The 26639-nt window shown below is 38.4% G+C and overlaps 1 protein-coding gene across 1 annotated transcript; it reads right to left on the reverse strand.

Annotated features, from left to right (window-relative positions):
• Nucleotides 1-264: 264 nt before the first annotated feature.
• Nucleotides 265-26639, reverse strand: CGRRF1 (cell growth regulator with ring finger domain 1). Its single transcript, XM_028114397.2, has 6 exons — nt 26493-26639; nt 13820-13959; nt 7118-7295; nt 6811-6958; nt 2139-2246; nt 265-1724 (listed from the first exon to the last, which is right to left on the reverse strand). The coding sequence occupies exons 1-6, from the start codon at nt 26594-26596 to the stop codon at nt 1404-1406; spliced, it is 999 nt and encodes a 332-aa protein (XP_027970198.1). The 5' UTR covers nt 26597-26639; the 3' UTR covers nt 265-1403.

The following is a 26639-nucleotide window of genomic DNA, read 5'->3' on the forward strand; positions in this document are numbered from 1 at the left end:
CACAGGGTGAGTTTCCCAGATGAGCTGTTGCTAGCTAGCTGCTGCAGAGGCTGTAGCTTTCGCCTGCCCCTGCTTCCAGCGGGGGACGTGTTTCTAAAATGCCATCAGTGTTCCTTTGAGGCACAGATACTTTGACCGTCAGAAGCCTTGCCTGATTCTTTGTAGCCCAGACTGCCAAAAGGTATCTGGCCCCGAGAAGGTATTTAATACATAGCTGCAGAGCAGAGATGAAAGTTTGATTTAGTTTATAAAATGGAGAATAGGTAATGGCTTTTTCAGAGCGTTATATTTGATTAGAATGAAATGATACTATGTAAAAACACTGATACAAAGATAAGGCAATATTCTTAATACAAACAGGACAAAGAAGTCTTGAAAATTTCCCTGAAGTTCAGTTTATTTGCCGTGATCTAATTTCTTGGTGAGTGGGAGGTGATTTCCCCTGAAGACACAGAAAGCTCTGATTTACCTTTTTCTTCTTTGTCATCTTGGAAAGCACGGGGGATGGGGCTTTTTGCCTATCAGGTTACTATTCTGGAGGATATGGGTTTATTTGGAATAAAAATACAGTAGAAAAAAATAGTTATCTGTTTCTCTTAACAGCTTTTCTGGCTCCAAAACCTCTCCGGTTTTAGATGGATTTGCTATGCAGGAGGAAATCTAAGGTAAGGCATTACGAGTTTCACAGTTCTTCCCTGATAGGTCACATCCTGCTAACCTAGTCATATTTGACAATAATTTTAATTATCTAAGAAACTTTATTATCCAAGTTTTATATATCTGCTTCCTATAGATGAGTATCATTTTAACCTATGATACACTGAGAACAGACAAGAATTGTATCTTGCATTTACGATTTAAGACACTATATTAAAATTAAGACTTGTGTTTATGGGACTATAAGGAAAATTAGATGGATATTTATAAAAACTGTTATTTTAGGAAAAGATCTAGAGTTAGAAGCACTTTCCAACTCCTTTGTAAACTGGGGAACATACAATTACTTTAGGAAGAATTCAGTTTTTTCCCAATTGCTCTCCAGATGATGTCAAAGGCAAAAACATCCAGAGATCTTGACTTTCACCTCGGATTTTAGATGGGTTGCTTTTCAGAATTTTCCTAATCAACATCATATGAAATCCTCTAGCTGATAAAAGGCCAACATTTACATTCTTCTCAAGAGTTGAATGCATTTTTATGTATTAACACAGATGGTATTCCAATATTTATCATACCAAACAGGAAGGAATTCATTTGCATCATCCATGTACCATACAAATGTGAAGTTAAAATAGAATTTTCATCGATGGTCAACACGGTAGATTCCATGTTATGATTAATTCCAAGGATACAAATTTCTACATCTTCAGTGGAAAGCATACTCTTCAGTCATAACAACACACTCAAAGAGCTCTCAGTTTGTCTTTCTCTTGCTCCTTTTGACTGCAAAGGGTAAAAGATTCCTGAACAAACTGCCTGCACATGGGGCACTGCTGGAAATACCGAACACAGCCGTCACACAAGCATGCGTGTCGACACGGCAGGAGCACCCAGTTCACAGTTCCGTTCTGGCAAACCACACAGTCCTTGCTGTTCTCCTCCGGAGGCTCCACTTCACTCTCGGACAGCCCGGCTTTTTCCAGCAGACTGTGCTCTCTGCTTTGTTCTTCTGGAGAAGAATTGCTGGAGGGAGTGGAATTATTATTTGCAGACATGAAAAGTTGCTGAAAATCAAAGAGAAAAGGTTAAGGATAATCACAAATGACAATTCTTCTTTTTTTTTTTTTAAGATTTTATTTATTTATTTGAGAGAGAGGGAGAGGGAGAGAGGGGGAGAGGGAAGCAGATTCTGTGCTGAGTGTGGAGCCTGATGCAGGCCCAATCCCACGACCCCAAGATCATGACCTGAGCTGAAATTAAGAGTCAGACGCCCAACCAACTAAGCCACCCAGGCGCCCCAACAATTACTCTTTAAATCTGGGAGTCATAAAAGCTGCTAAAAATTTGTGAGCAAACAAACCCAATAGCAAATAATAGCTAACTTCTGCGATAACTGAAAAATATTATCTCTTTATAGATGGTCATTCTTTGAAACTCTGCAAATAAAAGGATCAGAGATAAGACAACAGGGTACTTACCTTAAGATCATGAAATTGACCTTGAGCCAGGAGTAAATATTGATACAATATTCTACAGGAAAGTTTATAAGTCTTATCAGGAATATGAATTACTGACACCATGGAAATCTAAAATAAAAATTGAATACCAGTCAGTAATTAACCTCCTTACATTATTTCACAGGTATGTGAAATAAAAGAAAAATAAAAGGTTGATAAATCAGAAAACTTACAATAATTGATTTAAATCATAGTCACTAAAGAGGAACCAGTTACAGAACATATTTTTGCCAGTTATTTTTAATTATATGCAAAGTTACAAATTTAATGCGATCCCAACAAAAATACCAATGAGTTTTTTCATAGAGTTATATGAGTTGACTCTAAAATTCTCATGTGGAAAAATAACACATAAGAATAGCTAGGAAAATACCGGAAAAAAGCTGTGGGGAGGATCAAGCCCAGTCAGATATTAAGACATAGTGCAAAGCCTCTAAAATTAAAATAGTACAGGCACATGAACAGACAGGTGGCTAGAACAGAACAAACAGTCCAGAAGCAGACCCAACTATCTATACAAATATAACAAAGGTACCATCTGAAATCACTGGGCAGTCTTTTTAATAAAAAGTATTGGGACAACTGGATAGCTATTTGGAAAAATATAAAATCAGATGCATTCCTCGAGCCATACGTAAGAATAAGCTCCAAAAGCATAAGAAACTTAATTATAAAAAATAAAACCATGCAAGCACTAGAAGAAAACATGTGAATTCCTTTTACTCTCAGCATAGGGAAAGACTTTCTAACTATGATTCAAACCCAGAGGCAGATGCATTTGACTGTATAAAAATTTAAAGCTTGTATGACAAAAAGCCCCATAGGCAAAGTCAAAAGACACGTGATGAACTGGAATAAAATATTCACAATATCCCTAATTTATGAAAAACTTTTAAATACTGAAAAAAAGTAACCAAAAATCCTATTAGAAAATGGGCCAAAGATATGAACAGACAATTCACACAAAATTATAAACATGGTCCTTAGCCATATCAAAAGATGTTCATTTCACTCACAAGATAATAAACACAAATTAAAACTTCATTGAGATATCACTTCGCACTAGTGGATTAATAGATTTCAAACATTTATCAGTATAATCTATGGAGAAATAGTCACTTTCATATATTGCTGGTGGAAATGTATAAAAAAGAAAAAAAGTTACAACTCCAAGGATATAACCCCAATGGAGGGGAATTTGATAATAGGTATCAAAATGACATACCTTTACCCTGCAATCATACAACTTCACCAATATGAAAATACATATGCATAGGTTATTCAGTGCAAAATTATTTGTTACTGCAGAATACTGGAAATTACCTGAATGTCCAGCCACAGGAGACTGACTAAATAACTATGGTACCTATACATTCTACATACCATCGAATGCTACACAGTCATTGAAAAACAATGTGAGGAAGAGCTCTATGAACTGATCTGGAGTGATTTCCAGAGACATTATGAAGTGAAAAAAACAGGAAAATGCACAGTATATATAGTGTGATACCTTTTGAATAAGAAAGAAGAGAAAATAAGAAATATATACATCTGTATCTTCTCATCATTACAATAAGATGTTGGAAGGATAAACCAGAAAACAATAAACTTGGTTATCTACAAGAATTGGGGTATATAAGAAGGGGGGGCACCTGGCTGGGGTGGAGCATATAACTCTTGATCTCAGGGTTGTGAGTCTGACCTTCATGTTGGGTGTGGAGATTACTTAAAAGTAAAACCGTAAAAAAAAAAAAAAAAAAAAGGCATTGTGGGAGGAGATGTGAGCAACATCTGAGTATACTTCCTCTTCATGCATTTTTTTGACTTAGGAGAACTAATCCAAGTAATTTATGGACACAGAATTTGACTATAAACTCTGGGGCAGAAAATAAGGAAAGGGCAGTGGAGCACCAAAATAATTAAATTCAGTAATGAATTATAAATCACTGGGGGAAAAATGGAATTTGTGAGGCCATATGGATAATAAATAAACAAAGAAATAAAGGGAGGTCTATTGTTTATAGTAGAATCCTGAAGACTGGCTGAAGGGCTGGAATTGGAAAATAATCATTTTGCAACCATCATGGTAAAGATAAAATCTGTTAAGAATTATCAGTGGATATTAAATCCAGGGGGGCAAATTTTCATAAAGACTGGGATTTTGCATGGTCTTAAAAGTGCCCCCCCCAATTGCTTATTATTTGCAAGGGAGGGGAAAAAACAGAACAGAGGAGAAATGAGATGCCACCTTGCTGAGAGATCAAAATTAACATCACCAATAAGGGGAAAGAACCGCACGTGCCTCCAAAGAGGAGGAGTCCCGGGATCGAGTCCCACATCGGGCTCCCTGCTCGGCAGGGAGTCTGCTTCTCCCTCTGACCCTCCCCCCCTCATGCTCTCTCTTTCTCATTCTCTCTCTCAAATAAATAAATAAAATCTTAAAAAAAAACAACAATCCCTTCTACCTAAAATGACAAACTGACTACACTATCAAAGTGTAATTTTTACTGTTAGAACAGGAATGGTAGAGTTTAATTTTTTTTTCTTTAGATTTAGACTCTGACCCCCAGATAAAATATTGAAAAACCAAATGCTCAGTTTGCTTTTTAAAATTAAGAATAGGGAACATTAATACAAACTATGCTAACAAATATGCTTTATTTCCAATATGAGCCCAAATCTGAGTGATAAGAGATGGAGAAGCAAGATTAACAGGAAAAAAGAGAGGGAGCCTGCTGATGAGAAGAAAAGACCCAGAGAAGGAGACGTTAAAAGGAAAAGAGAAAATGCCTATTAAACCCCCCTGAGGGCCGGCCACCCCAGCTCCCCCGTGGGAATGCATCTCCCACAAGTACAGCTGGGCCATATAGTCTTCGTTCCAGTTGGATCTGGGGGCTGAGAGCAAATCTTTCCCTGTTTATGATGCCATTGACTTATACACTGGAAAGTGGTTAAAACAGTAAATTTTATGTTATACATATTTTAACACACACCTCTGTTCAGACTGAGGAAGAAAGTTAGAAAACAAAGAATACTCTGAGTTCCTTAAATAGATAGAGATCACCATCAGTGAGGGGGAAAGAAGCCAAAAGGGGAGGCTGGGAGGAAGGTGACAGATCTGACCTTTTCTGTTTTGAATGAGAGGAAGGAAGGAAGGGAGCTCAGAAGACACGGGTGACACGGTGGTGACAGAAGGGTTACCTTGCTGGGATAGGCGGGGTAAAGAACGGAGGCTGGAAATATGAAACACCAGCCTAACAGTTCTTGTTTATCTTCAACTGAACAGGGTGAGGGGGAAGTGGGGAGGAGGGGGAAGAAACCAGATCTCTCATATGCGCTTCTCATGCACAAGTAACTGACCTGCTGTCAAGTTCTATGAGGCTCAGTAACATTGCTTGGTATGACTTTGGGTTGTTGTTTTTTTGTTTTGTTTTGTTTTTCACTTATCATGCTTATTGGGCACCTATAGTGTTCTAAGCACTGTGTTAGGTGCTGGAAGCATACTGTTTTTAGTATGACTTATTTGGAAAAAAACAAATTGACTTCAGTTGAATGGAACTTCAATTTGGTAAGATTAAAACCTCAAACTGTATGAGCAGGGTCTAGATTTCTCAATAAGGGTCTGCAATTTCCAAATGCATGAAAATGTACACTTGTTTCGAGGAGATATCCCTTTAAAAAAAATTTTTTTTTAAGGTACTGGCACAAAGTACAGAGGCTTACTGGTTCCATCTCTTCCTGAATGACTGGGAGTTTTCTTCAGACTCCCATTTCAGTCTTTATAAGGAGAGTATTTGCCCTAACACACAAGGTTGTTGGAAGGAATAAACAAGTTAATGTTAGCCAATGTACTGTATATATTACAAAGTATCGTAAAAATGTTACCATATCATTAATAATAAACATATCGATATCACGCACTTCAGAAAAGTAGTAAATTGGGCATGAGGGCATTCTTACCATGAAACAGTTTCACCAAAAGTTTATTTCATGTATATGCTTCTACCATACTCAGAGGTACGCCAGGGCTCAGGTCCTCTTAGATCCCTAAGATGCTTTTATCTTACTAATAGGAACAAACTACCAGACTAACAAAATAATGAGCACATAATGAGAAAAGGAGATCACTACAATTACTGAAAATACAGGGATCAAATACATAGAAGATGTAGGTGCGGCAGGGGCTATGATGGAAACAAGGCGATCTGCAAGCATGTAAAGAAAAGAGGGAATATGGTCTTAAAGTGGAGCACTTCAGATGATTACAATGCTTATTCACTCAGTGTTAAAAATGCTAAGAATAAACATGCTTCCCAAGACATTTTCTATCTAGCAAATATGACAGAATACAGAATGATAAAATTAACTTAATTCAACTATAATATACCTTTTGTTTTCTAAATAATATATTCTTGTAACTCATATGAAAAAAAGTCATACTCTGAAGGAGCTGTTACATGTATGATCATCATACAGGTGTACTTCCCAGGTATTCCTTCTTCAAGAAAAATGTGTCTGGGCCAAATGTAGATCCTCAGAAATTAAAAATAAAACTGTTCCTATTCACCAAATAATTATGACCCATCATCCAAATCACTTAAAGGAATGCTTCCAGAATTTTAAAGTTACTTACAATATCATAAATGTCTCGGTCATCCTCATCAGCTAGGGTCAACAGTGCTACCAATGGATAACGAGATCTGGGCACTGTACCAAAGTCTTCAATTTTAGTATCTCTTGGTAACTGGCAATATATTTCTTCTTTGCTGTCCTTTTTAATACTTTGTGAAAATGTAAAGGTAAATTGCCACTATAACCCAAAATACAGTAATACACCAAAGGTGATCAATAATAACTGAGCAAATACTTTATTTTATCCATAAAAAAGTCTAAAGTCTAAAATTTTCATTGGTTAATGGATATATCAGATAAAAGGATACAAATACTGTTCTTGATAGAGGTATTCACTATACAGAGCATCTTCCAGGGCTTGGGGAGTGCTTATTCGGAAGCAATAGAAGTGCTTCTGCAGAGCTTCATATAATTTTTGAACACTGCACCCCCAGTAGCATGTCAGGAGGCTATCTTCAAGGCAATCTGTTGTCAAAGTTATGCCAGCTGTAGAAAACAAAGAAGAAAAGAAGACAAAGAGAAGAAAATTACCTAATGTAATTTCTCATGCAATTATACACACTGAATAACAAAAGCTTCCTTTTGGAGGCTGGCCCAGCTGATGGCAGTTAAAGGAACTCATTAAAGGGCACATGCCTGTAAATGAAGGAACTGGTCCCTAAACAAGTGATAGAAAAACCTCAACATCTACACAATTTTGAAGCACTATCAGTAAACTCTTATTTATACATTTACACTTGGAAATTATCAAGTTAGTTTTTTGTGTGTGATTTAGAGACTTCTCCCGCATAGAGTTTAAAAACTGAAATATAGTTCACTATCGATAACCTACTGCTCTAATAGCATATATAATCTTAACTACAAGAAATAGTAGAGCTGTCTCCAAAAGTGGATATACACAACCTTGTAACTGTAAGAAACAGAGCAGGACTGTCTCTGAAAGTGGATACACATAACTAATGGGGTCCAAAGATGATCACTGGAGTAGAAAAAAATATGAAAAAGAAATCAAGCCTAACTAATATTAATATACACATTGACAACATTAATATATACTCTTGTCACACAGTTAATGTCCCACATAATATGCAAAACATCCCAAGGAAAGAGCAGGGATTCCAAAACATGAAGGGCTTAATAGCAATGCCCTCATTCATTTATTTGCTTTCAGCATAATAAAACATATTATAATTTGAGTAAACCTGATTAAGTGGAAAAATAAATTATAAGTGGACATACAAATTATATTGTTTTATCTATTTATTAAACACTCACATTGGACATACTACTAGCATCCATACGGTTTTTCCCCTTGCTCATAGCAGTTGTAGCAATATTAAGTTCAAGGGCAGCAATATCTAGGGTCTTATACTGCTGGCAGTGGAAACTGTAGCCTCTGGTGCTCAGTGGTAGTGGTGGACTTGCAAGACCAAAAGTACATGGTCTGGGGCATTGTTCCTGGCTGAACAGCCTTGGTCTCTGATTCTGGGTCTCCAAACCTATTGGCAATTCTGTAAGTTACCCAGTACCCTTTGACTGGAGTCATTTCTGTTACTTGCTAATAGGAATTCTGATGGATACATTATGTAGTTTTAAAAAGGTGATCAATGGGGTGGCTGGGTGGCTCAATCAGTTGGGCATCTGACTCTTGATTTCAGCTCAGGTCATGCTCTCAGGGTTGTGGGATGGAGCCCTGAATCAGGCTCTGCACTCAGCGGGGAGTCTGCTTGAGATTCCCTCTCTCCCTCTCCCTCTGCCACTGCCCACCGCACTCACTCTCTCTCTCTGTAAAATAAATAAATAAATCTTTTAAAAAATATATAAATCATCCCTTTACAAGAATAAAATGAAAAGGTGATCAAGAGCATGTGTTGGAAGGATATACACAAACACAAGCAGATGCTCTACAGGATACCAAAAATTCAGTTTCTTACTTTTCTTCCCCATAATTAGTAGTATGTGCATAGAGTTTCAGATTTGGAGTATGCATAGTAGCAGCAACATAGGATAATTTCCAATCATAGTTCAGCAAAACTTTTAATCGGCAGGAACATTGCATAGGTAATTGGAACAGAATTTGATTTCAAAGTTTTATATGATTCCAATCATCAGGTATTACTCAAGAATGGGAAATTTAATTAGCTATTATTTTTCAGTTAGCTATTAAATAGCCAAAGAAAACCACTCCATCAATACAAATTTAAATATATATTTATATATATTTAATATACAATTGTTATATTAATTTATACATATATTAAAACATATATCAATATGTCATGTTCATATATACTATTTATATTATATTACATAACAATGTTTATATATTTAAAGTTAATATATATATTAAAAATCATATGTCCTTTTTTCTATGAACCATACAACATGAGGTAAGGAAAAAAGCTGACATAGATACAAAAGGGAGAAATAGAAAAGGCATATAAAAGAAAGTAGAAAAAGAAAAAAAAGGAACCCAGAAAATGATTTCTTAATATTCTTGGCAGAAATGTGTAAATGTGAAAAGATGTTATGTATGGAGCTCTAGTTATATCAAAATGCTGGAATCTACCCAAATGTCCAACAATAGGAGATTAAATGAATGAAATGTGGAGTATTCTATAATGAAGTATTATGGAGCTCTTAAAAAAGAACTGAGGCATGGCAAAATATCAGCATATACTACTTGGGAATGATCTTCAGAATATATACAAATGAAAAAGGCAAGATGGAGGCAAGTATACAGCATACTCCTGTTTATCTCACAGGAGAGGATATCCATATCTACGTGTTTGTTTACACTAAAAAATAACCATGGAAGGATAAGCCCTAAAACATGTAAAACTACCCAGTTTATTTGCTTTGTAAAAAGCATCAGAGTTCCAGAGATTCAGAGCTGCATAAAAGGTCTGTTTACAGACTGCATATACGTGACTGAAGTGGGGAGCGTGTCAAAGACTACTGATAACTGGATATTAATCAGACTTCAACAGAGTATGTCTCTGAAATTAATATTATAAGTTAATGAGAAGGGAGAATACAATCAATAAATTCTACTCTCCATTATCTCTCCTACACTTGTCCATGACATAGACTGAGAAGACAATGTGTTGATTTACACTAACTGATGACAGTTCAAATCCCCCAGGCAAAACTGTTCTCCCTTTTGTTTTTCCTACTTCTTCTGCAGACAGTTCTCATTCTTACATTTTCTCAGTCTTCTAAAATTCAATGCAAACACAATACCATCTCAGATCGAGAGCAATAGCAGACTTGGAACACAGCCTTAAACTAGAAAAGCCAGAATTGAAGTTAACTGAAGCAGCATGGGGGTGATTTCCCTCAACCTGCCCTTATGTGCCTTGCTGTAACAGCCAAATGAAGCCCCCCATAAGAGACAGCCTTGCAAAAAATTGCAAAAAATTAGGATTACAGTCAATGAGTTGAGCCATTAAAAAAAGGAGAAACAATGGGGCTGAAAAGCCACAAACTTTCTTGAGGAGAGTCCCTGAGAAAGAAGAACTAATGTACAAGGTGATCATGCATGAGGATAATAAATCTAGAATACTGGGAGATGAAAATTTTACATTGTAGAGAATAGAGGTTCACAAATTCCTCCGAAAATGCTATGTGTGTCATTTTGTCTAACGCTTTTACCTTTGTTAGGTCTCACCAGGGTGAATAAGCCAAAATATAAGGAAGCTGTTACAAAGGGACAGGAGAATTTCTGAACCAGTTGAATTAAACTCAACTAGCACATCCTGAGTACCTCCTTCCAATTCATTAGAGCCTTTTACACTGGGGACATGGAAACATCATAAATCCAAATCCTGTATCACCACATAACAACAAAAGAAATCCCAACAAGCCACCCATAGTAAAGAGAACTAAATGACTAAGATTAAAACTGATTCTCTTGCTCATTTTCGAGTAAATCAGGTCTTTAGATATTTCCCTTCCCTCCCTACATGCCAGGCACCTTGGGTACAGTGGTGAAAAAAGACCTGGATTTTTATTTTTTTTTTTAAGATTTTATTTATTTATTTGAGAGAGAGAGAATGAGAGAGAGAACATGAGAGGGGTTAGGGTCAGAGGGAGAAGCAGACTCCCTGCCAAGCAGGGAGTCTGATGCGGGACTCGATCCAGGGACTCCAGGATCATGACCTGAGCCAAAGGCAGTCGCTTAACCAACTGAGCCACCCAGGCGCCCAAGACCTGGATTTTTAAACTATCTACACATCAAAGGAAATAACCTTTTAAAATGTCACAATTAGTGCTTAGAATATTATTTAAAATGCCTGGTTAGACATCTTTAACGATATCCACTGTTCCACAGTTTAAACAAATGAATTTTATTCTGCCAAATATAATTCCCATCAAAATCCTTCTCCTTATTTACCCAAAGAAGATAATGAATGATAGGCACTGGTATTTATTTTATTTTTTTAAAGATTTTTATTTATTTGAGAGAGAGAGAGAGAAAGAGAGAGAGGAAGTATGGGGGGAAGGGCAGAGGAAGAGGGAAAAGCAGACTCCCCACTGAGCAGGGAGCCCAACTTGGGGCTTGATCCCAGGACCCTGAGATCATGACCTGAGCTGAAGGTAGATGCCTAACCGACTGAGCCACCCAGGCGCCCCAGCACTCGTATTTTAAAAATTAAAATACTTCAATAAGCATGCTATAAATCCACACGTTTAAAAATCTTTTTGTGTACTTTGGTAATGGTACTGTTGCTTGGCAGCTGAGAGGTCTTCTACTTACTGGATATCTTTTCATTTGCTTCGAACATTTATAGGGATGCAAGGGGGACAATTTTTGATACTATTTCTGCCTGAAAGGAAGACTGGTGGATTTCCTCACACTTTCTAGCTCACAAGTATCCTGTGTTTGCTCACAATTTTTCAGTTTTTCAGCATTTCCCGGCTTGTGGAACTATGTAGCAGGAAGGACACCTTTGTACTGGCAGCTCTTTGTATTGGCAGTCCTACTCAAGACCCCAATGTGGCAGAAGGTCCAAGACCTGACCACAGAGGTCAGAGGTCACTAAGCTACCACTGTTCTGTACATTTTAATTAGGCATGTTTTCTAAACAGGTTAATTTTCTCTGTCATGTCTTGAAATTTGGTCTTCCCAAGTGAAAAATGTCAGAATGAACCCCTTATCTACCATTAGAGGGGAAAAAAAAGAGGTCCTTGGTTCTCTTCAAGTCATAGGGTGATAGTATAGCATTTACAGCTAAGGAAGAATAAGAAACTTTGTACTTCTTCATTATGAATTAGTATTTACTTAAGGTTGATAATCCCTATTGACTAAGTACATTGATTTTTTTAAAAGATTTTATTTATTTATTTATTTATTTATAGAGCACATGTCAGCAGGAGGAGGGGCAGAGGGAAAGAGAGAAAGAACCTCTAGCAGACTCCATGCTGAGCACAGAACCTGACTCAAGGGCTCGATCTCACAACCCTGAGATCATGACCTGAGCTGAAATCAAGAGTCGGACATTTAACCAACTGGGCCACCCAGGTGCCCCAGTACACTGATTTTTGACATGTGATTCTGGAAGTTAGAGACAGGAAGATGACTATACAAGAAGGGTCACAGAAGCCTAGGGAGCATGGTATCAAGAAGGAAGGATTGGTCAACTCTGTTAAACTCTGCAGAGATAGTGTTAACTCAGGCCTACAAAGTGTGCACTGCTGGGGGTCAGGGTGGGGGCAGAAGTGATGATCAGTGACCTGGGGGAAAACCATTTCAGTAGAGGGAGATGGGCAAAAATCAGACTGCACTGATCTGAGGAGTGAAAGTAGAGCTGGGTAAGGGAAGAAGGCAATGCAACCTGCTTTTGAGAAGCCTGGCTGTGAAGGGAAGAGAAAGAGGGCAGTAGTTACAATAAGATAAAAAGTTGAGAAAGTTTGGGATTGTTTTTAAGATCCCAGAAATCTGAGCACGTGTAAAAGGTGATAGGGTCTCAGCCCAGAAATCTCTGTAGAGTCATGGAGCTGTACCTAGAACTGCCCACTCCAAAATCCAGAAGTTCAAAACTGAAGTCATTACCTTTCTTCCAAAACCTGCTGCTCCTCCTGTACTCTTTATCCTGGTAAAAGGATCTGTCTATGGAGAGCCCCTGCAAAGAACCTTCCCCCGCTCTTCTCTCTCACCTGTCCCACTCTGTTTTATCCACAACAAACCACTATTGTTTCTCTACTGCATTATTCTGTTTCTATATCAGTGCTTTGTTCATACTTCTCCCTCCACCTAGAGTATCTCCCAACCCCATGAGATAAACACCTACTTACCTTTCAAGATTCTACTCAAAAATAAATAAATAAATAAATAAATAAATAAATAAATAAATAAGATAGACCCAGCACATTCTTCAATGAAGCTTTTCCTGAATATGCCTCCCCACCTCAGCAAACTTAAACCATTTCTTTCTTTCTCTCTCTTTCTTTCTTCCCTTCCTTCTTTCATCCCTCCCTCTCTTTCTTTCACTCCAGTGGTTCCTAGATAGTCTTGCAGACAATTTATTTTTCCAAGTAAGTGCAGAAACAAACAACTATTATCTATTATTACCATCTCCCAATATAACATCTTATACCAAAATAACTTATACCCAAAATACCATAATTTCAGATTAAAAACACTTGTTCTTGAGAAGGTTGGCAACCTTCCAGTAACTGTTTATGCTATACGATCCATACATTTCTCACTGCACTTAAGACTCATGAAAATGGCAGTGTCCTAACAAACTTCTCTTATTAACAGTTAAGATACTTTATTCTTCTCACATGAACGCCTCTGTTTGTTAGTTGATAAATTCCTGAGGAGCAAGTTTGGCGAATTATTAGTCTTTATATCTGTAATACAAAGTACTACATAGTACAGCTCCCAGAATAAAATAGGTGCTCAATAAATACTTGGTAATTCTAATGAAGAGAAAGCATATAGAAAGAAAAATGCTAAGAAAGGGGCACAGAAAGAAAAAGATCTTTGGAAAATAGCCACCAACTTGTAATTGAAGCTGAAGATGGATTAGTGATCTCTAAACCAAAAGGATTCTTGACTTGTCTCATTTGCTTTTTGAAAACTCTTGTGTTGAACTGGGTCTCTTCTGAATTTCTCAAAATTACTGGAACATCCCAACCAAACCTGAAGAAAAAGAAAAATAAAATAATACATAATTCTAGCAAATGTTGAAACTTTGTTTATGTGAAGTATGTTGTGCTTCATTAGTTATTCCTTTTAACATAAGCACCACAACAAGAGATCAATTTATTCAGTTTAGATTATATTATGGAATTAATCTAGAGTTGAGAGATTAGAGGCCCCATATAATTGCAATATATTGTTCAGCTGGCTGAACTGACATACTCCTGAAAATAAAGAGTTCTATTGTTAATATTATTGCTGATAACAAAGTACTGTGGTCATTACAGAAATTGTACTTAATATAACAGCAAAAATATGAGAATTATTCAATTTTTTAATTGATATAAAAAACAAATTCATATTTAATATGTAGACTATTTGACATTATTTATGGAACAAGAGAACTTTTTTTAATTAATTTTATTTTATTATGTTAGTCACCATACATTACATCATTAATTTTTGATGTAGTGTTCCATGATACACCCAGTGCTGGAACAGGATAACTTTTAAACACCAAATACAGCACTTCATTTATATAACATATTTTCTACTTTTATATTTCATGTAAAACTGTGAAAATGCACACTGAACAGATTAGAAGGAAAATGAAAGGGACCAAACTCAATTCCTTATCAAATTAGAAAGCAGCTAAGTTCACTCAATTTAAAAAAAGTAACTTAAAATGAATACACATTAGTTAAACTAGGGGACTTTAGGTTAAGATGGCATTCATACTCTGATGCACTCTCTTCTCTCCAGACACTTAGTAGTGATGGATAAAAAATAAACAGAGAAATCAAAAAAGACCCCACTGAAATGAGCAAACTGTGGTGTGTTGAAACAAAGGAATAGTAGTATTCAGCAATGAAAAGGAATAAATTATTGCTACAGCCACATAGATAAATCTGAAAAACAACATGCTGAGCAAAAGAAGTCTTAAACAAAGGAGTACACACTATATGATTCTGTAATATAAAATTAGAAAGCAGGCAAAACTAATCCATAGTAGAAATAAAAAAACAAGGCAATGGTTGCTTCTGTGGGGTGGAGGGGTATGGACTGACCAGGAAAAAGCATGAGAAAACTTTCTCTGGTGATGGTAATATTGTAAATCTTGAGAAGAGGTTTGAGTATAGATGATGTGTTTGATAACACTGAAGGCTTGTATATTTCATTGTGTGTAAATATTACTTCAAAAGAAAAAAAAGGAACTATAAACAAAAACAAATGTTGAGGGACACCTAGGTGGCTCAGTCGGTTAAGCATCCGACTCTTGGTTTCGGCTCAAGTCATGATCTCAGGGTTGTGAGATCGAGCTCCGCATCAGGCTCTCTCTCTTTCCCTCTCCCTCTGCCCTGCCCCCCTTTTCCTCTCCCTCCCCCCCAAAAAACAAAACAAAAAAACCCAAATGTTGAGCCCCAGTTAATAATATGTAATACTTTAGTGTCTATGGGAAGAGTAACGACTTACTTTGAAGTGATCAAGAAATAAGATGGACAAGGGGCACCTGGATCACTTACTTTGAAGTGATCAAGAAATAAGATGGACAAGGGGCACCTGGGTGGCTCAGTTGGTTAAGCGACTGCCTTCAGCTCAGGTCATGATCCTGGAGTCCCAGGATCGAGTCCCGCATCAGGCTCCCTGCTCAGCAGTGAGTCTGCTTCTCCCTTGGATCCCCCCACCCCGCCCATGCTCTCTCTCTCTATCTCATTCTCTCTCTCAAATAAATAAATAAAATCTTAAAAAAAAAAGTAAGATGGACAAATATGTAATAAAGACTCTATAGCAAAATACTGATTGTAGAACCTAAGTGATGGGCATATATATGTTCATTGTATAATTTTTTCAAGTTTTCTGTATGTTTGAAAATTTTAATAATAAAACATTGTAAAAAAAAGAGACATAGCAGGTTCAAAGACAAATCTTTATGGTTCTGAAAAGGGAAAGAAATATAAAGTAATGAGTAAGGCTGATGCCATGGTTTGATGGGTCCTGAGTCTGTCAGCAGGCATTGGCAAGTAAGCCTTCCCATAGTAAAAGGACCTTATAGGTTGTCCACTTAAAACAAGAGCCAGAGCGAGGTTCATAATTTGAATCTAGGAACTGGGTTAAGCCAATATCAATATGGAACAGAACTGTCATTGTAAGACCTGGTCCTTGACCAGGGAGCATCTAGGAATTGGGTTGGAGACAATTGTAAAATGGTTAAACAGCAAGGGTGATGACAAAGGGTAGGGAAGAAAACTTCTACTAAAATTTAGGTTGCAAACCAAAATTTCAAAACACATGAATGAATCTAATGCCAAGAGAAGGCCAATAAAAGTAACACATGGAATAAAGTTACACTCTAGATGAATTTAATTTTATGGAACAGTTAGATAAGGCTGTTCTGGTCCTGCTTAAGAAAGCCAAAAAGCAAGCCTCTAACAGATCAAATTGTTTCCAAGTAAGTTAACTGTATCCCAAAACAAAGCTCAAGAATATATATATATATGAATACAAAAACATCCAGCACCCTAAAGTAAAATTCAGTGTTTAGCATCCAATAAAAAATTAACAGCCATGCAAAGAAGAAAATATGACTCATTATGAGGAGAGAAACTAATCAAAAGAAATAGACCCTAGAAATGACATGGATCCTAGAACTAGTAGACAAGAACATCGAAATAATTGTTATAACTATACTCCATATTTTCAAAAAGGTAAGTAAAGATTGAGCATACTATAGGGAGACATGGAAGATATTTAAAAAGACCCAAATCCATTTCTGAAGATGAAAAAATACAATATTTGAGATGAAAAATACACTGGATGAGATTAATAGCTGACTTAACATTACAGAACAAAAGATTAGTATATTTGAAGACTTATCAACAGAAAGGATCCAATATGAAACAGAGAGGGAAAAATACCTCAAAACATCAGTGAGCTGAAGGACAACTTCATGCAGTTTGCAGAGAAGGGGCAGAGAAGTACAAGAAAACTACAGATGCCTATCACTCAGGAGCATAGATGCAAAACTTAATAAAATGTTAACAGATGAAATCCAACAATATATTAAAAGGCTAATACATCATGACCTAGTGATGGCTTAGCATAACATTAAAAATTTAATGTAATTCACCATATTAACAGACTGAAAAAGAAAAACCATATGATCATCTCAATACATGCAGAAAAACCACTTGCTAAAATCCAATGCCTAGTCCTGATAAAAACTGGCAGCCAACTAGGAAGGTAAAGGAACTTAACCTGGTAAAGGACGGCAATAAATATGTAGAGCTAACATCATACTTTAGGAAAAACTGCTTTCCTCCTAAAATCAGGAACAAGACACTTAATAACTATGTGTCCTTAAGCAATTGCTCAACCTCTGTGTAACAGGTTTCCAGATGGGAACAGGGCTTGGCACTATATAAGTGCTAGCAATGATAATGCTGATCATGGAGTAGACACAGGGGGTGGCAGAAGAGCTAGAGAGAAAGAACAAATCCAGTAATTTCTCCTTTTTGAACCTCAGAATCAGTTACCCCACAGCCTCTGTGTCCGCTGCCCAACATTGCCCCAGTGCCTTTTAGCGGTTGTCAGGAATGTGAAATGGTAGGACACAAGATATAATCTTCTCACGAGAGCCATAAGATAACACCTTCTTCTCCTTTCCTTCATCCCGTGGAGTGAAAAAAACAAAGGGAGAAAACACCATTCTGTGCTATACATACTCATTCTATTTCCTGGCCCCTTCATCATTTGAATTCTCCCTACCGTCCCCTACCCCTTTTTCTTTCTTTACCCCCACCGCCTGGCTCCTTACACCCACACTACCAGCAGTAAACACTGGAATCAGAGCTCATTGTGTTCAGTTCTACTGTAGGTTCGAGCATTATATTTCAGACACTTTATCATGTTGTACCTAAAAATTTCAATTAAAGAATCTTTAAAGGTATAGGAGCCAGAAACCCAAACAGCAGGGCTTTGAAGAAATACCTGGAAGCAGCCTGTTGTGAGCACAGAATTCCTTTACAATATGCTTTATTTATTGTGTGTCAACTATACTTCAACAAATAAATTTTCAAGAAAAAAATATGCTTTATTTATTCCACGATATATCTGGTTTTAATATAAAATGTATTATTTCTCCAAATCTTTATATAAAATCAGTGTTGTAGGAAGATATGCCATATCTGGTCTGTGCCTTTGAATACACCTCAGAATGGAACAAATAATTTGAGATGTAAAGTTTTGCTTCTTTTTAAACATGCTTATCCAAGGCTGCTTGGCCCAGCATCATCTCAAGAGCTGCCAAAGCACACCTATTATTAAAATAAATTCATCTCCCTAGATTTTTTTATTTCTCTGCCTCATGCTTACTCTTGGGTCTGCATTTTCTAATAGCCTCAGGTCCTTGATTTGAGTCAAATACATCTTTTAAAATTGGTATGATGGATCATGCTAAACCCTTGGCCTTTTTATGCTACATAACCTTTTTACCGTGAAGGATAACATACAGAAAAGTACACAAGACATAGTTCAATGAATTAGAAAGTAACTGGTATTCGGGTTAAGAACCCAAACAATATTCTCAGACAGTCTCTTGTGTCACCATCCCTCTCCACGATCTTGACTTCAATTACTGTAATTTAGTGTATTGTTTTGGAATTATTTATAAGTGGAAGGATGCTGTGTATACATTTATTTCCTGTTTTACAGCTTTATGCTTGCAGATTCATCCATGCAGCTATACTTAGCACATTTTTGTGGCTGTACAGTATTCTATTGTACAATAAATGTGGTGTAACTTGCTTACACGTTCTACTCTTAACGGACACTTAAGTTGTCCTCACATTTTGGCCATAATGAATAATGCCTATACAAACATTTTCACATAAGGCACTTGGTGCACATGCGTGTACCTGCATTTTTGTTAGGTCCACACACGCTGAGAATGGTATTTCTCGGCCATAAGGTCTGTGCTTCTTCAACTTCAGTGGGTAATGCTAACGAATGTTCTACGGGGTAGTATCAATTTACACTCCCATGTTCCGCTTGCGCCAAATCCTTGCCAAAACCTTATTAGACACCTGGTAGGTATGTGGTGGCACTGTGTTATGGTTTTAATTTCTCTTTCTCAGATGACTGATTATCCTTATTTATAGGAATTCTTTACATGTCCTGAATACGAGCCCTTTGTTGGATATATCTTCACCCGTCCTACGTCTTGCCTTTCACATTCATAATGGTATCTTTTGATGAACAGAGTTCTTAATTTTAACACAGTTATTAACCTTTTCTTTTAAGGTTAATGCTCTTGCTCTTTGGCTTTTCATTACTGGCTTATCTGAATTATGTCCTGACAGTGCCACATTTCTGAATTATGATCTCGGACATTTTTGCATTCCTGTCCTCTTAAAAGACTTAGCCAGGCATGACTAGAGCAGCCAATGCTGAATCAAGGCGTCCATATCTGACTTCACCAGCCCTGTTACCCTGATATCCTTATGCTTTAGGGGAAGCAAGGGTTGGGGGAGGGAGGGTATTCACTGTGTAATAGAGTGATGTCGCAGTCTGAACACACCTCTTGTCCTAAGCATTATGTTTAATGTAGTCTGAAATCATGTAAGCCGGTTTTGGGGCAGCTGACACACGGATGACTCACGCTGAACTTTCAGCCTAGTATAATCCTAAACCTTTTCACATACCTGACCCAGCATGAACTTGCTCATTTTTGCACAAAAATCCACAACTGCCACAGTTTTAACCTGTTTGATGTGGACCAATATTTCTATCTTTAACATATTACTCAAAAGCCTATATGCAGAGATGACCTGGCATAAGGTTAAAAATTGGAGACTGGTCAAACAGCAATCCGTAATTGGTGCTGACAAACGGTTCTGTAAAATCCTGGTAAACAGACCCAGTGACGTGCCTCTGGCCACCATCCTAACATCTGGTCTTTTCCACATTTTTAATCAAAAACTAGAATAAAGACATTGATGCCCTGTGTATCAGACCATGGCTGATATGACATTACAAGGAATAATAAAATAAAATAGTAAAAGAGAAAACTGACAAATTTTCTTTTCAAATTTCATCCTATATCTTTTTACAATCAAAGTCATGTTGACAACTGTTAGTAATAGAATACCAACTAAATAAATGTTTCTAAACTAAGTTTCTAAAACTTTCTTTTATATAAACTTAGTTCCCCTTTTTTTCATAAAGAGAATTTCCTATTCTCTTTCCTTTACTGATACAATTTTATACTTATTCCTCCTGGATTTTTCTGTAATTCTGGTTTTTCCCATTTCTAAATTGTTTGTTGTACTTGTTCATAATGTTTAAACTTCTAGCACAGCAATAATCTGTGGACCTCCAATTCTGACATTTTTCTTATGGCCTATATAATGTCTCACTCTGCACATACTTCTGAAGCTTCTAATCAGAGGCTGAATTGGTAGACTGGACCTCCTTTCCTTGTGTCTGGAGTCTCATGGAGCTCCTCATAAATAAAGCCTACTTTGAAGCTAAAATTTCAGGCTCAGCAGTACAAGTTTTATTACCCCTTCAGCCTTGAGTTCTCAAGCCAATCAGAAAGCAGACAGGCAGTTGTTAATTTGGGGGGGGGGGTCTTCTCTCCAGGGCGATCTCCCAAAGGTGGTCTCACCCAGCTAGCTGGATACTGACACTGGATCAGGATATAAACACCATTCGTGGGGAAAGCCTCTGTAGGGGAGGATAGTCTCTGAGGGAACTGCTGTGCTAATGCTATGACTTTGGGAAAATGACTCAGTCTCTAAAATTCTGTGCCTTTACTTATAAAATGAAGGGTTAAAATAAGTGACCTTAAGGCCCTACGAAGGTGTGAGATGTCATTTCTAACAGTTTTGTGTTTTCTTCTAGATTGTTCTAAAAAATTCTTGCCAATGCAAGCGTCAAGTATTGTGTGCTCTAAGCAAACACAAACTAAAGTCATCTTCTCTTCCTAAGGAGGAATCTGTACCTCATCACCAGCGTCATCACACACACAACGTACTGCATTCAACAAGTGAGATGAGAAATAGTCAAGGTCAGTGTATCAGGCAGGGTCAGCAGGAGACAGAAGCCACATCTGTTATTTAAACATAAAGAATTTAATACTAACATAAAGAATTGTTAATCAAGTACCAAAGACTGAAAATGCAAGAAGGGGACACTGTGGTATCCTAGCACGAAGCAGTTACTCACTCCTAGGGTGGGGAAACAAAGAGAAGAGTGGGGATTAATTACAATTTATAAGCTTGGATAAGGGATCTCCCAGAACTGGCATGCAGACTTTCATGGTAGGAGAGCTGGCCAGCTAGTGCTGATATCTCAGAAGGAGTATGATAAGGCTAGTTCTAGGTCTGAGGAAAAGTTGTCCGCCAAAATAAACTGCTGCTACTCAGGCCAACTGCCAGGGCAAAGGCCAGTGCTGCAGGAATGCAGACCAGGGAAACGAAGCAAACTGTTAAGAGGAAGTCCCTTCTTCCTCCTCCAGCCTTCCAGTCTCTTTCTAGCATCCTCTACTGGCAGATTCTAATAGGGAGCAAAGGACAAGAGAAAAATGGTTTGCAAAGTCCCATCCCCAGTATTACCAAGCAGAGCACAGAAGACCATGTCTGCTTCTGAGACACAACAGCCTTTGAGAAAGATCTGGAGGATGATTGATCGTATGCCCTTGTGGCAGCACTGAAGGGTACAGGGTCCTTCGTCTAGGGGACCTCACCTCCCCTTTAATCAGACGCTCCAGGTCTATGGATTGGCTTATATCTGTAAACTGGGTGAAAGATGCTAACTCTCCATTGTGATGACTCAAGTCAGGTTTCTGGCTCCAGACGTGGAGTTTTTCCTTCTATGTAGTTTATGTAGCATTTAGTAGGCTGCCCACCTATTTTATTCCTAGAGACACTATAATGCATTAGCCACTGCCAAAAATCCTTGTGAGCCAAAACATTCTCTGCTTTATCCTCCACTGCCCATTACGGAGCATATGTCCACCTCGACTCCTGTGGGGTGCCACTGGACCTCAAGTCAGAAGCTCCCACCATCATAAACAGCCTACAGAGAACAGAGATTTTCAAGGATACAAGTCTCCTCCCAGCAATTTATTTCTCAGTGCCTTCATGAAAAGTGTGTCTTCTGCATAGTCTTAAAGGATGCAGTAGCAGGGTGGGTGTGCAGGTTGCACATAATAAATCCAGTCCAATATTCCTATCTTTCTAAGCCTTCAGAGTCCTTCCTCATTATGCCAGGAAAGTTCTAGCACCTCAACCTTATTACATATAGGCCACCACTGAGTCCAAGTTTCAGTCAACTAAATCTGAGTTAATACCTTAGATTCAAAATTTCTTGAGAACACACCCAGATCAATAAATTTTATCTGGGGCACCTGGGTGGCTCAGTTGGTTAAGCATCAGACTCGATCTCAGCTCTGGTCTTGATCTCAGGGTCATGAGTTCAAGCCCTGCCTTGGGCTCCACACTGAAGGTGGAGCCTACTAAAAAATAAATAAATAAAAGAAAGAAAAGAAATAAATACATTTTATCTGATTTAGTGTTACATCCTATCCTTCCTGGCCTAACCTATTTACAACCCATTCTCACAGATACTGCTCCTTCCCAATGATACAAATTAGCAAACGTTTGCAAATCTTTTAGAGGCTAGGCTCTTTCCAGCCAGGTTGGATTTTGTCCCTGTCCTTTGGAGCATGAAGAGATCCGGGCCTCATAACAAAAGGTTATAGAGACAGGTCTTGAGTATAGACATCCTCGCAAAGCAATTACTCTAGGAAAGGTTATTACAGGACCTTCAAGCCAAGAAGGGACAGTTTTTTGGACATGGAAAGCTAAGCAGGCTGCTTCCATGAACAAAGGAAAGTCAGAATGACCAGGGTTTCAAGACTCTCAGTTTTATCCAAGTCAACTTAGATGTTCCCATTCCAAGTCTCAGGGCTCTGGTTCTTTCCACTCAGTGCCCTAAATGAGACATTGACAAGGTGGTGTAATTCTATTACCAGCACAATTAAAACTGTGTTCAATGTTTAGTTCTGTGGCTACATGAAAGAAAGTGCTTTAGAACCCAGACCCTCTCTAATTCTCTAAGAGTTAACCTGGGTGTTTTAAGATCTTAGCTTATCATTTTCTTTTTGGGCTCCAGTGATCTCAGAAGCAACCATCCCACCCATCCCTCAGTCCTTATAGTCAAAAAGTGTTTTAGCCACTAGGTCCCCCAAACACTTCAGAAATCTTTTTATCACAATCAATCAGAGGTAGTAATCTGATGAATTATGATGCCAATACATGCCATGGATTACTAGAACCTTATATCCTGTTGGCAAGGAGCTGAAGATGTGACCAAGGTAATCCCTGAAGCCCATCTTTGAGAGTTTCTCCCCTGGGATCCCAATTGTAGTAACAATTTCTTTATTAATACCTTTTATAAGTCCAATCAGGAGACAAAAAACACACCAGTTATTTTAGGAGGGCATTTAATATGAGTAATTGTTAACCATATGCTGAAGAACTGAAAAAGCTAAAAGGGGACAGTGAGTATCGAAGTAGCACCAGTAGGAAGCAGCTATCACTCCAAAACAGGAATAAAGAGAATTACTACAGTTGAGAAATTTGGAGGAAGGACTACCATGGAGCTGGGACTCAGATCTTGGTATCTTTGAAGGGGTACGATAGGCTGGTTCTAAGAGTGGAAAACTACAAACTGGAAAAACTGGGGCCAACTATTAATGCCAGAGTGAGGCACTATCACTGTGGTGAGACAGAAAAGAAAAAGAAGCACACAGGAAGCAGCAAGCCCTTTTGTCCTCTACCCTTCCACTCTCCCTCCCCTGCTGGCAAAGCCTGCTAGGCAGCCAACTAGCAAAGAAGAAATGTGGTTTAGAGGTTCTGCCCCAGATTCACAAAACAGAATCTAAAGGGGTGCTACGAAGCTGAGGGACAATAGCTTAACAAACTGTAGTCAAGAGGAAGCAGGGAGCAGCTGCCGGGTCAGGGTACCTGATTATCTGAAACTGTTAAAGGATGTGTGGCATTTTGGTCTCCTTTCTGCACAGTGCCTGGCAAATAGCAACGGCTTAATAAATGTGAGCTATTAGAGCTCACGAAACCACTGAGAGTTAAAGAGAAATACCATACTTCAGTGGCATGATTCTTTGCTATTGCTATTGGGATTCCAATATTCAGATGTTCTTGTTCTTTCTCCACTCCCACACAGTGCAAGCAGACAAGGAGAACGGTAGAAAGAAGCAGTGGGAAAGAAAATTAAAGCAGTACTGAGATAATGGTGAAGACACAAAACAATAGGGATTATATTTTGCGAGGTTAAAAAAAATGACACAGGTGAAAAGCATAGTGGATTCATGGGTTTACCTTCTGTCTGGGTACTATCAGAAAGTTGCTTTTATGAGATCTAGATGGTTTTCTTTTTTTCTACTCAATGTATCTGTTGCCTTGGCTTAGGTTAGCAAATAAACACTAGTAAAAAGTTTATCTATATGGACAAAGCTTACCCAGCTAAAGGGAATGGTTGGGTTAGGTTCAAAATAACTGGTTAGGCCCAAATCAGAATGAAAGTGATTGGCACTTACATGGTCTTGGGTCCTCAGCAATGCTTAGCCCAGACTTCCAAAAATTCTACAGGTATCTGGCCTTCCACCCCTCTAAAGTCATACCCAAATGGAGGGGTTATGCGATCATTAAGTTTTCAAAACAAGTCTTAAACTTGGCAGAGCCAGAATTTGAATCTAGGTTTGTCTGACTCCAAAGTGTCTCTTAACCACTACAAACATGAGGTTCCTGACTACCCTTACCCACAGATGCTGCCCATCATTGTCCATGGTCCTCACTCATTTTCCTCTTCCCAATATTATAGACAGATATCTAAGATATCTAATTAGCTGGACTACAGAAAATTAAAATTTAAGGATATAATGCAATGATCAACGAGTTAACTATTTTCCTGAATGGAGGAAAATTACATTTCTTTAAGAGAGTAACATTAACATTACAGTCATTAAGAAATCTTGTGTTCGGGTACCTGGGTGGCTCAGTTGGTTAAGCGTCTGCCTTCCGCTCAGGTCATGATCCTGGAGTCCCGGGATCGAGTCCCACATCAGGCTCCTGCTCAGCAGGGAGTCTGCTTCTCCCTCTGACCCTCCCCCCTCTCATGCTCTCTCTCTCCCTCTCTTTCTCTCTCTCTGTCTCAAATAAATAAAAATCTTTTAAAAAAAATTTTAAAAAAAGAAATCTTGTGTTAAGACTGCTTTACTCACTTAGGCAACCAAGTTGCAAATTCCAGTTACAAACTTTCTTGAAATGAACAATAAATAATAAAATTTGAGGTGTCAATAACAAATTGCATAAGACTAGTCTTAATCTTCTCCCACCCACAAACAAGGAATTTTGTGCTCTACAGCAGGCAAGGTGAGGGGCAGTATGGAAATATTAAGACTGGGCTTAGTTTTTAAAGATGGCATATCGTTTGAGAAATTAACAAGGGCTTGTTTCCTTTCTGTAAAGTAATCCTATATATGTGATCAAAGGGTATTTTAAGATTTGTTTTACACAGGCTGATCCATTCACTAACACGCTTCCTCTGTCCCTCTGCTCATGTCGTATCCCTGAAATGCCTTCTATTCTCTATCATACACACTTAACTTCATTTGTTTCTCAAAATACCGATTCTTCAAAATCCAGCTCATGTCTCTCTCCGCAACTGATGAATCAGTAAGATGGTTTCAACTAGCCGTATTTATAAGGCTTCTCTAAACATGATAACAATGGCTTCTCCTCAAGAGAGAAATTTTAGAATCTCTGAGCTAGAAAAATTGCTCAGGGATTATCTAACAGTCTATTCTCCTTGTCTCCAGTGGGTAAACTGCCCCTACCCGTTAACGTAACTTATCTCAAAGGTCTTTTCCAGCTCTAAAATTATGACTTCATAGTTCTATCGACTAAATATTACTTCAAAAGACGTAGAATATATCTAGAAACCATTAAATTCCCAAACGGTAACGGAGTTCAGTTAGAAGTCACGCTGAAAGATCTGAGGTCAAGTGCTCAGTTCTGGTCAGAACAACAATCAACTGTGTTTACTGTCCACGTCTGTGCACTGTACCGCCGGTGACTGATTCACTCTGGGCACACAGTAGGCCCCAATCCGGGACAGAAGCCTGCTGGTCAAGCACTCTATCCCAACACCGAGACGAGGCCCTCACTGACCGCTTTATCTCTTAGAAACAAACCTCAATCCGGCACCACCCCCAGATACCCGCTGCGACGGGGACGGCACAGTGATACAGAGCAGTGATGCAGGTGCACAACGCACCTTGTTTTGCTCCCGGAGCCAGTCGGAGTTCGCGACACCAGCTCCCCGACAGCCCCAGGAGCGCCAGCCTCGCAGCACCCCCGGCTCCGATGCCCCCCTACTCCGGTGCTCTCCGCGACCCCACTGCCCCAGCGGTCCGCCCCTACGTCCCTTGTTTCTAACCATGGGGCACTTACCATCCCAATACCAGGCCGGTGGTCACGATGAAGCAGGTAAAGACCACCGCGATGTAGAAAAGCGGCGAATACTCATACAGCGTTACCAGAAACACCGCAGCCATCAGGATGTCCTAAACTGAGCCGAGCTTCAGCCGTCCAGCCCAG

Source organism: Eumetopias jubatus, unplaced genomic scaffold (genome assembly GCF_037043125.1).
Source record: "Eumetopias jubatus isolate StellerSeaLion01/CBP00866 unplaced genomic scaffold, mEumJub1_p1.0 scaffold_7, whole genome shotgun sequence".
Taxonomy (NCBI): Eukaryota; Metazoa; Chordata; class Mammalia; order Carnivora; family Otariidae; genus Eumetopias; species Eumetopias jubatus.